The following is a 12,315-nucleotide window of genomic DNA, read 5'->3' as shown; positions in this document are numbered from 1 at the left end:
TCAGCTCTTGAAGGGGAACAAGCTAATAAATGAAGAAGTTAGAATCTGAAAAAAAAGACAAGCACAGTGTTTGGGGCTTGGAGTTGTAACGATGCCGTGCCTTGGCCCACTGAACTCGCTGACTCGCCCTTGAGTTTTGTTTGCCTTAGGCTTATCAACCTTCTAACTGCTAAAAAAAAAAAGCAAGTCTAAACTCAATGGTGGATTTTATTTTTCCTTCCAGCAAATCTCAAAGGTCTATAATGATTAGTGCGTATGGAGTTAAAAGAGCACAGAGATCCTGAATGTGTTCATTTTACTTGAGAAAAATTGAGTATGTGCCAGAAAAAATATATAATGTATGTAAGTCTCATTAAGCCATCATTACTCGGTAAGACAGTTTCCAGGCAAATAAACACACAAATCTCCCTCTTGCAGCTCCCTCTGAGTTGCACCTTCAACTCAAATCTCCTGTCCTCATACATTGTTTACTTCAAAGAGAATTATGAGTGAACAAGAAAATGAGAGTCAGGTAGGGTAATTATAATCTTGAATGAGGAAAACATGCCAACATTCATTGAATTCCAAAAAAAAAAAAAAAGAAGAATAAAAGAATCATTCTCCTTCAATATATTTAACTGCTCAAAAGGGCCAAAGTGATTTGGGGGTCTACATTTTTGTTGTTCTAAAAATAAAACAAAATTTTACAATATACTTTCACACGCTCCCGAAATTGAGTGTAGAGCTCATTAATAATACCCACTTCTTTTATTCCACTCCCATTTTCTGAGAATGTTTGCTCTGTGCTGCATACCAGCATCAACTGGGCCATTCCAAACACTGTTGAAAAGCTGTCCCAAATAAACTTGGCCTTCAAGCTATAGAGAGGAATTGTCACTGGAATTTCAAATTTTGGGTCTTTAAGTCAGTAAGATGATAATAAAAAGTAGTAACAAAGAAATAAATTTTGGTATCTAGAGGAGAGGATGGACTAGGATGAATGGGAAAAGAAAGTTATCCTACAGTGATAACTTGTATTTATCTCAGCAGGTTAGCAATTTAATACCATAGCTCGGAGGAGGAACGCAAGCCGACCACAGTCCATCCTGCCAGGGAACAGTCTGTCTCTGAGGTTAGGGAACCATTCCTGCTAATACTCCCAGGTTCTTCTCCATAACCCTTTCTAGCCTGCCTCCCAGGCATGGATTTTTTTTTTTTTTTTTTTTTTTTTTTGCCAGCATCACCTTCCTGTGGTAAGCTGGTTCACACTTCTCTGCACAGATAATGATACAGTTTGGATGTTTGTCCCTGCCCATATCTCATGTTGAAATGTAATCCTCAATGATGGAGGTGGGCCTGCTGGGAGGTGTTTGGGTCATGGGGGTGGATCCCTCATGTCTTGGTGCTGTCCTTGAGATAGTGAATTCTCATGAGATCTGGTTGTTTAAAAGTGTTTGCCACCTTCCCCACCTTGCTCCTGCTTCCCCTTCACCTTCAGCCACAATTGTAAGTTTCCCAAGGCCTCCCCAGAAACAGAGGCTGGCACGATGCTTCCTAGCAGAACTGCCAGTCAATTAAACCTCTTTTCTTATAAATTACCCAGCCCCAGGTATTTCTTTATAGCAATGAAAGAATGGCCCAATACAGGTAATAAGGAGGAAATCCTTAAACATGGTACAGCAGACCTCTGCCAGGCAGAGCTAGAGTCTGTACAGGGGAAAACTGTGGGAAATGTGGGAAAACACATTTCAGTGTGCTGAGGGTGGAATGCACAACTCTGCCTGGGCCATGACTTACCTGCAGAAGATGAGATAAGAATGGCCCTCGATAGGTGGGGTTGTCTTCAAGGGAACAGGGACTTACAATCACAGTAAAAGGATATTGGGCCACCAGTGCTGGGCAAAGCTGGGTATTTGGCATAAAAACACAGTGCATCATAATAAAGTCATTTAAAACAGAATCTGGAAGGGGAAAAAAACAGAAAAGGAAATTAGGTTCTTGTGGAAATCTTTAGGAAAGCAAGAGTATCTATTCACTTGTTCTTAGTCATTGGTTCTAACACATTGGTTTGGGGTATGAGTTTACTTTACACGGAAGCACTTCATATAAATAATGGTGTTGACAGAGATTGAGATGAAAATCAGTTTCTTATGACCATGGACAAAAAGTATAATATTTTAAAGAGAGACAGCCTTGTACAAACGGCACTAGGTACCTTAGCCACCAAACATTTTAAAATCTGTATACTTAAAGGGTCACATGTGGGCAGTACCATACATGCAGAACGAAGACATGGTCGTTTCTTTGTCTATACCATATTTGTTTTTTCAAAATCCTTTCTCTTTTATGTCTTTTTCACCTCCTATTTCCAAAAGAAGCAATGAAAGGTAGGAGGACAATAAAATTACAGAATCAGGACATGGTAAGAGCAGAGAATTGGTGAGGGGAGAAAGAAGCAGCAAAAAACAAAGAAAGAAGGAAAGAAGGAAAGAAAGAAAGAAAGAAAGAAAGAAAGAAAGAAAGAAAGAAAGAAAGAAAGAAAGAAAGAAAGAAAGAAAGAAAGAAAGGGAAGGAAGGAAGGAAGGAAGGAAGGAAGGAAGGAAGGAAGGAAGGAAGGAAGGAAGGAAACAAGATTAAGGCTGTGAGCAGCAACTAGAGCAAAACAAAGGCTAACAAAACAGAAGCTGGTGGATTCAAATGGTGACTGTCCTATATGTGAAACTATTTTGTAGGTAAGGAAGCAGGGGGTTGGCAAGGGAAGTAAGGCAGGTCCCCCAAATAAGCTTCATTTACTTTGTCATTGAATTTGACGCTGGTTCTTCATTGCAGACAACATGCCCTGGCTAGCCAGATGGGAAAGCTCATGAAGGCAAACCTAAAAACCTCAGGACTACACCCATCAGAACTTGGAACCCAAGATGCCATGACATTTCCAGGGAAAACATGAAATACACCGTCTGAGATTGTGATGCTCATCTTAAATGGAAAATGGTGAGAAATACGTACATTTTAATGCTATGAATTAGATTGCCAAATGTTGTCCATGTTTTTAATGAACTTTTATTGGTGAAGTCTGAGTCAGTGACTAAAGGTTTAACCATTATACATACTCATTTAAATATAACTGATGAGTGTAATACCAAGCTGTCACAACTCAATGTCACCAGGTCTTCAGTCCCATTATATACTGAGCCAGAGAAGAAGCAGAGAAGGTGCCAGACAGAGGCTGCAAGAAACTATTTTTTTTAATGTACCAAAGGGTTTTGGCTTGCCTGAGCTTAACATCTAGCACCATCTTGATATGCTTTATATATTCCTGAGAATAGAGGAGGTAATACTTGCTTATATGCACCCAGGAGGCTGTACTATCTGGTGGTTTAAAGTTTGCTAAAGCAGAGACTTGACTTGGGTGCTCCAAGGCTGGGGCGGGAGTCAGTTAACATGGCCAACCACTCAGCTCACATTTCAGTGTGGCTTTCCGGCTCTCTCCTCACATGTAGCAACTCTTTTGTCTGGCACCTTCTCTGCTTCTCAGTATAATGAGACTGAAGGTGACTGGTGACACTGAGTGATGACAGCTTGGGATTACACTCATCACTTATATTTAAATGAGAATAATGGTTAAACATTTAGTCACTGATTCAAACTTTGCCAGTGTAAGTTCATCAAAAACAGGAACACTGGAAATCTAATTTATAGGTTAAAATTTGCTTAAGAACTAATTTAAAACATCATTTCCTACTAAAAAATGATTTACCAAGTCACTCCATGACTAATGCTGGTTTTAAAGTAAAAATATAAGAACTAATAGGTCTCAGGTAGAAAACAGATTTTTGGTAAATTAAGAGAGTGTAATGTCAAATTCAGCAGTGTGCATTTTTATGATGTAAACAACTTTCATGGTAACTCTGACCTTACTTACTGTACTGTAAATCCATAACTGCCAAAGGCCTCCTACTCTGGTATATCCACAAATTTCGTGGGCCTACCCTAGGATTATTTAGTGTCCAGGACAGTAGGGAGGCACATTTGTATTTTTGATTTACGAGAAAGATACTGGTTTGTTCTTTATCTCCAAGGCATAAACATTACTTGTAAGAAAAAAAATCAGGAAAAACTGCAGGAAATGAAGTTCAATACTAAATTATGATGCTAGCCTAGTCTCTACCATCAAAAATGGAAGGGTCAAGAATCACACCCACACGGCAGCCTTAGAATACACTGATTTCTAGGCTTTAATTTTTTTGATGAAGAAGGAAAAATCAGGCTACTCTGGGCACACTGCCCATGGGTTAGCCCTGCTCTGCAAGGAACAGTAATTAAAAAAACAAAACTAAACAAAAGAAGCAGAAGCAGCAGCAATAATCCAATCTCCATCTCTTTTAGAGGTGACTTGAAAGGAAGGCTATACTTGCCCTTCACGGGTGGTAAAGATCTTACAGCTTGTTCCTTAGATGCCACAGTCTCTAATGTACCAGAATATATATTTTTTTGAGTCAATATTTACTTTAGGTAAGATGCTGATTCTTGCATTCTGCAATCACACATTCTGGGCAAACAGTTAATCAGAGGGAAAAAATCAGCTGCATTTTTTCCTGACCTATGGTCCTAGAAATTTGGTTTATTTGAGGTTACATATGGCTCTTGGTAGCTATCCTCACATAACTGGTTCTTCAACGGTTTCTCTATACTAAATATGGAGTAACTTTTCTCCAGCATAGCTCTTTTCATGTTCTTCTTGCTCAGACATCTTCAACCACTTCCCAGTGCTTGGCTCTACATTTTTGTTGTTGCTGCGCAAGCTGGAGTGCAGTGGCATGATCATAGCTCACTGTAGCCTCAAACTCCTGGGCTCCAGTGATCCTCCTGCCTTGGCCCCCAAAGTGCTGGGATTACAGGTGTGAGCCACTGCACCCAGCTGGCTTTACATTTAAGACTCTCTAAGATCTATACCCCAATTCTTAAACCTTTCCTTCATTTTCCAACTTACGTATACAATAGTCCAGTAAAAATTCGACCACTCACTCTTCCCTGTCTATTTCTAGGTCAGTGCCAATATTATCCCTTAGCATGGATGGCTTTGTCCCTATCTCTAGTTACTGGTTACCAGCCTCCTTCAGGGCCACTCTATATTTTCCATGATACTTTTCTAGATCCCTCACCCAGTCAGTGTCCCTGAAGCACTAACCACATTCTGCCTTATATTCAAGTTATGTGCACATTCCTTTATGTCTTCTAACAGATTATAAGCTTTCTGAAGGCAGGAGGATGATTCCTTGTTCATATTGCCTAGTCCAAAGCATCTGCCCAACAAGATACTCAACAAATATTGACCTGAAAATAATTGGCCTGGAGCCACTGATCCTGACGATTATATCTACTATACCCTAATTAATTTGCTACATAAAAAACCTCAGGTAATCTATACATAAAATGAGAAACTGGAATGAGAAGATAAAATAAGAATTCAGTGGTAAAATACCTTTAGTAGGTATATAGTAATAATAATGATATATTCAACTTGAGCATATAGCAAAGGTCAATTATGGAAATGGATTTTGAACTAAGTTTTTGAGATAAATCTCTGAACTTCTTTTAGTGAGAAGGGCTCTTCTATGGAGCTCAATGTGCTTAAAATATTAATCCATGACATTATTCTGAGAGACAGGCAGTAGCATAGGATTAAAAAAAAACATACGTTGCGTGTGGGCTGTTTCAAAATCATATACAAGATGGTAAACAAAGTGGAATACAATTTTATAGCTCTGAACACTTAGTCCACTGGTGAGATTTGTTTTATTCACCCTAGAATTTCTGTGTCTTAGGTAACAAGACTGACTCACTGTAAGCAGATGTTATGTGTTGAATTGTATCTCCCTAAAAAATTATGTTGAAGAACTAACCTCCAGTATCTCAGAATATAATCGTCTTTGGAAATAGGGTCTTTGCAGGTGTGGTCAAGTTAAGGTGAGGTCCTTAATGTGGGCCTTAATCCAATATGACTGGTATCCTTATAAAAAGGGGTAACCTTGGACCCAGAGACAGACATGCACAGAGGGAAGGCTAAGTGAAGAGTCACAGGGAGAATGCTGTGTGAACATGAGGGCAGAGATCTGGATGATGCATCTACAAGCCAAAGGATGCCAAAGATAGCCTGCAAACCACGGGAGGCTAGGAGAGAGGCATGGAACAGATTCTCCTTCACAGCCTTCAAAAGGAACCAACCCAAATATCACCTTCAGCTAGGACTTTAAGCTTCCAGAACTGTAAGACAATACAATTTTGTTGCTTGAACTACCCAGTTGGTGGTAGTTCATTAGGGCAGCCCTAGCAAACGAATGGTGGCATTTAGTTACATTCTAGAGCAGCTGGACTCTACAACAACTGCAGAGAGAAGTATCTTACTCCCAACTGGAGCAAGGCTGTAACTTTTATGTAGGCAGCTTCAAATCCTTCGTGGGAATAGGTAGGATGTAAATGATAAACCCAATAGATGCCTATAGAAGGTGTGATTTGAATAACTTAAGAGAGAGATGCCTAGGGAAGATGAGGCATAGTATGTAGAAATGAGGCTGAGTCATTTCTAGAGAATAGTCAGGATTGGGGAGGGAAGAGGACAGTCAGAAGGACTGTTCCCAGTCAGGTCACACAGAGATGCTTTTCGAATACCAATACACAGAATCCCCTTCCCAAACTGCTTTTGCTATACACAATGCGAATGAATTCAGGACTTTTAAACAATGCTATGCATGGATTTAACGGACATGCAAACGGTTCTATGTGTATACCTGTTGCTTCATTTAAACAATGCTATGCATGGATGTAATGGACATGCAAACGGTTCTATGTGTATACCTGTTGCTTCATTTAAACAATGCTATGCATGGATTTAATGGACATGCAAACGGTTCTATGTGTATACCTGTTGCTTCATTTAAACAATGCTATGCATGGATTTAATGGACATGCAAACAGTTCTATGTGTATACCTGTTGCTTCATTTAAACAATGCTATGCATGGATTTAATGGACATGCAAACAGTTCTATGTGTATACCTGTTGCTTCATTTAAAGTTGCCTCAAGGCGTATTGTTTCTAGAAAATGCTCTAAAATTTTTTCAGGTGTTCCTGACATCACAGTATACCTGGATAAGAAACAAAAATGCCATTAGTTTTTCAAAAGTGGGCAGATCATTAAAAAAACTTTTTACTTATCTAAGTTTTTTTTTTTTTTTTTTAATTTGAGAGCCCAGGGAACCATATACTTTTCATGGTAAGAGAGACCATGCACTTTGTCAAAGTCACACAAGAAGACAAAACAAACAAACAGAAAACCCACAAAGTGAAGTCGTTACTACAAACACTGTTCTTTTTTCCCTACATGGGAATAAGATAAACTTCTTGAAGAGCAGCTTTAGTAGGCTGGGAACTGAGAAACTTCAGTCTTTTTTCCAAAGGAGAATAAAAAGGAACATGTAAAACCCAGGGCAGTTCAGGTCAGGCAGGGGGAGCTGGTGAGGGGAAGTGAGAGTAAGCTAGGTTATCCATATATGGGTTACTCGTAGCAAAACTTCTGCCCCACACTGGATTCCCCCGCCTATTTCTGGAATGCTCTGTCTTTCCCAACTGTACACTGGTATGTGCTTTGGAAATTCGGCTAATAATAAAATGAGAGAAAGCAAACAAAACCCCGTAACACCGATGAGCAAACAAACAAACCCCAGTAGCATCATGAATGGGAAATAAATCAGCAGTAGAAAATCCTTATAATTTATTTCAATGCCAGATATAAATTACTGGGGGTTATATTAGACATTATTTCAGAAGATCTTTCCATGGTGTTCTTCAATTAACACAGGAGGATTTATTTTTTAAGTTGCATGTGAACTGTTTCAAAATCATACTCAAGACGGTGACAAAACACTACCAAGTGGGAGCTGTAGACAAAATACATTCAGATGATCTGGGTGCTTCTCTTCCAAAGCTCAGGCTTTGCTTTTCTGCTTAGAATTTCACTTAAAAATAACAGGCAAGTAGGGGCCGGGCGCAGTGGCTCACGTCTGTAATCCTAGCACTTTGGGAGGCCGAGGTGGGTGGATTGCCTGAGCTCAGAAGTTCGCGATCAGCCTGGGCAACACGGTGAAACCCCTGCTCTACTAAAATACAAAAAATTAGCTGGGCATGGTGACACGTGCCTGTAGTCCCAGCTACTTAGGAGGCTGAGGCAGGAGAATTGCTTGAACCCGGGAGGCGGAGGTTGCAGTGAGTGGAGATCACGCCACTGCACTCCTGCCTGGGCGACAGCAAGACTCCATCTCAAAATACACACACACACACACACACACACACACAACACACACCCAGGCAAGTAGAAACAACAATGAAAATAAAATTGTCTAATGTTCAGAAAGCAGTGATAGAATTCAGCTCTGGTTTCCTTGCCTGTTTGAGACCTTTGGGGTGTGTTGAGATCCCAAGAGTAACTCTAACATATTGTTAAATCTCAGGATCTTAACCCACGGCCTGAGGGAGTGATGAGCAGACATTTTAACATATGTGCATGTGAAAACGGTGAGGGAAGCACCCCTGGTATTGAATGGGGTGGCCAATGCAGTCTACCTGGAAGGCAGCTGTTAGCTAAAACTGTAGTGCACGCACAAGACCGAAAGGGAGCTAAACAGTTAAATCTTTGAGGAAACCTGGCTTTGGAGCCTAGAGGAGGAGAGAAGGGGAATAGAAAAAAAAATTATCTACTTTCATCTCAAAAGTCTGACCCCTTTCTCAAAAGAGATAAGGTAGAAGACAATGGTTTTTCCTCTTGTGGGCAATGCATATGTGAGGAAAGAAGAGGGCATATTTATAAATGACTTTCAATATTGAAATGGAGAATATTGCTCAATTCATTCAGTTATTTCTGAAATATATGATTCTTTGATAGCACTCACCAGATGAGCTGGAAGAAGAGTAGCATTGGCCACTTTAATCAGGAAACGGGGTTAGAGAGAGCAACATCTGTCGAATGTTTACTATGCCCTAGACAGCTAGGTGGGCACTGAATAAGGTCGTCCTGTTTACTCCTGCTAGTTAAATATTATCTCCATTCTGCAGATGGAGAGACCGCTCAGGACGGGGAGGCATCATGCGTCAGGTCACAGAGTTAGTAAATGGGAGACCTCTGACATGAGCCAGGTGTGTCTGGCTTCAGAGAACAAGCATGAGTTTCACGGCACTTTTCTGCTTGTATAGCAAGACGCTCCACATGGAGACCAGGTCTAGCCACCTGGAGCTTTTTCAGAACAGGAAATTCTCCATGTAATTAATAACCTTCCTCTAAAGAGGGCTTGTTCAGTTTGTTTCTGAAAACGAGTTTTATTTCAATAGAAGTATATGTACATTCCATAACATGAAAACTGAATGGGGGGAAAACCAGTCCGTTACTTCACGTGGCACCGGGCAGTGGCTGCTGGAAAGTTGCAAGCTCTATAGCTAGCCGCGTGACTCATACATCAGTTTGTAAAATGTGTCCCCTTGTCAAAAGTTTAATTCTACTAGAAGGTTGGCTTCACATTCTGATATTCTTTGTTTGAACATCCTTTAGCTAGGGCATTATGGCTGGTCAAAAGTAATAGAGATCTGAGAGGCAAGCCAGATGCCTGATCGCCTCTCTAGAGAGAAAGTGGACTCTCTAAGCTCTGCCCACCTGGCCAGTCGGAGACCCCCAGGATCTTTCTTTTGCTACCAAAGACTTCCTCTCGTGGTACAGTTGCCATGGCCACCTTACCCCAGCTTCTCTTCACAGCTCCACAGAAGGCTATTAGGTGCTGACATTCCCTTAGGGTGGGGGACTCCAAGACGGAGGGGCCAGGAGCTTCTGGCCAGACACAGCCCTCTGGGCTCTTGGGGTTCTGGGTTTGGCTGAAACATCACGTGACGGCTTTGTTTCCCACTGTCCACTGCCAGGCACCTACTGCTTGGCCTCTGTTTAAAATGAGGTCAGGACCACTTGAAGACTACACTGCATGACTCTTTCCAGTTTATTTCATGAAAGAGTGACTCTAGTCCAAGTTAAAAGCAAACTCCAGTTGGTTACATTATATAAGCTATGAAGTTTTAAACCTCTGACATAAAATATTTTTCTGCAAATAAGGACACTACAATCTGTTCCTAGAATAGAGAAGGGTGAGGAGAAGGGGACCTGAAAGAGACTGTCTTCCTGCACACAGCATGGAGTTGAGCAATGAGAAAACAGTCTAAGATAAAAGCAACACAGTAACGAAAACAGGAATATGCATTTCAAATTCTTTCTTACTAAACTCGCATAACCACAGAGCAGAAAGACACGCGAAACAGTAAATGACTAAGGGCTCCGTGGAATTTATCCTTCATGGTAAATATTGTCTTATTATTGACATTTTTAATATCACACTCAGAGTTGAGATGCTTAGGTAGAGTCAGGAGATTTTGAAAGTTAAAAATGTACACATAAACTCTTCTGGATTTCTCAGGGAAAAAAATGAATCAGAAAAATAACATTATTAGCAGTACCAACATGGTGACCCTTTTTGAGCTCAAAAAGGATAATTTCTGAGGAGAGGCCCCTACAGCTTACTAAATTTTAAGTCCATCCATAGACATGGTTGATGCCACATTTTTGAAGTCCAGAATATCAGCTCCAAATTTACTTACATGCCCCCTGCCCTTCAACTCTGGTCTCATTTGGGAAAGCTCAACATGGAAAATGACCCCTTGAGAGAGCAGCTTTTCATTCTTCAGGGAAATGATGATGTGTGGTGCATTAATCTGTACCCACTGATATTACTTAAATGGCTCATTGGGAACATGCATAAGTTTTTGAATTGTGGAAGAAATTTGGATTGGAATACAGGACACAAATAAGGAGATACAATAGAAAATCAGATCAGGCCTAAAATAATAAAACATACGGTCTCTCCTTTTCCATCCCTTTTAGTTTGATTTCATAAGAAACCTATATTTGGAGAACACCCTGAATGAAAGCCACTGTAACAAGCAAATGCTTTTGATCATTCCCCAATGACATGAAGAAGTCAAGCAAGGGGACCTCCAGGGAACCTCTTGATCAGATGTTTCTAGGTTAAGGAGAATTCTCAAGGCTTGCCTTTTCAGTAAGCATAATTTTCCCGGGACATCTGAAGCATTAGTTTAAAATACAGATAAAACACCAGTTATTTAAGGGAACCAAAAAAAGTCACTAGAAGCAGTCCCAACCTTCACATAAAAAGTTTTCATTCTCATCCTCCTTAGTGGACTGGAAGGACAACTGTTGAAAACATTTGGGCAAGAACAATTTCAAGAACAGACAGTAGTAAACAATAAATAATAAGGAAATTTCTATGGTGATTTTATACTTTGGTAAGTGAAAGGTAGTTTTTTTACATGGTCCTTTTGATGTCAGTTCTTTCGATATGGAGTGGTTTGCAATATTTACTAAACAGTGTTGAGTATGTAGTCTTATCTACTATATTTTGTTATAGTAAGCTGGCAGGTGGAAGGGAGATAGGCGTGTGAAAACTGGTCAAGCTGGACTTGAATCCAGGCTCCGCCATTAAAGCTTTGAGACCTTGGGCAAGTAACTTGTGGCTCTGAGCCTAAATTTCTCCATCTTTTAAAAGGTGTTGTAATGTGATAAGAATCCTGTAAAGTCTGCAAAATGTACTATGGCTATTTAATAATATTATCTTTTTTCCTGCCCTCTTTGCAAATATGTTGATTCACCCAAATGAAAATGTCTGGGCCTTAGACTTTTAGTCTAAACAATAAAAATTAATCATTTATGGTGAATGCCTTGATAAAGGAAACACGTCGCTTATTTGACAAACAAAGGAAAATTACTTGAGATGCATTCTCCTTCAACATATTATTGGGTAACATTTCTTTAGCTACAGAACTGGTGTTTTTATTACACTAAGATTAAAAATTAATCTCCATTTTAAAAACTAGATTCTGCAATTTTCTGTAATTTCTTAGAGCCACATTTTCTATTCCCTGTCTTACCACTCAAATGTTGGTACATTTGATGCAGTCTTATGTAGTAAGTTGCAGCAAAAGCTGGAACTGAACATAGATATACTGAAAAAGACTCAAGTTAAACAGGACATCTGAGAAATGTGAAGCTAATGGCCTTTTGACATTAGCAGGAATAAGCATGAATGAGGCCAAATGGATGCTTCTGGGCTGCAATCAATAGACTGTTTTATATTTGAAGTCTGGGTTTCCATCAAAGACACTCATTCTGATAGCAAGAGGAAAACACTTCATGCGAAATCCTGCATACGAAATTCAGATACCAAAAGTTCT

General features: G+C 40.0%; 1 protein-coding gene across 14 annotated transcripts in view; it reads right to left on the bottom strand.

The window, feature by feature from the left end:
- RAPGEF4 (Rap guanine nucleotide exchange factor 4) overlaps positions 1 to 12,315 on the bottom strand; it is a 331,009-nt gene that overhangs the window by 50,000 nt on the left and 268,694 nt on the right. For all 14 annotated transcript variants that reach the window (XM_055289744.2, XM_055289750.2, XM_055289749.2 and 11 more), the window contains 2 exons: positions 7,036 to 7,124; positions 1,862 to 1,940 (listed from right to left, as the gene is read on the bottom strand). In XM_055289744.2, coding sequence (XP_055145719.1) covers positions 1,862 to 1,940; positions 7,036 to 7,124 — 168 coding nt within the window. The remainder of the gene's footprint in view (positions 1 to 1,861; positions 1,941 to 7,035; positions 7,125 to 12,315) is intronic.

Source organism: Symphalangus syndactylus, chromosome 8 (assembly GCF_028878055.3).
Source record: "Symphalangus syndactylus isolate Jambi chromosome 8, NHGRI_mSymSyn1-v2.1_pri, whole genome shotgun sequence".
Lineage (NCBI taxonomy): Eukaryota > Metazoa > Chordata > Mammalia > Primates > Hylobatidae > Symphalangus > Symphalangus syndactylus.
The sequence above is the reverse complement of the archived record's forward strand: the minus strand, read 5'-3'. Positions and strand labels throughout refer to the sequence as shown.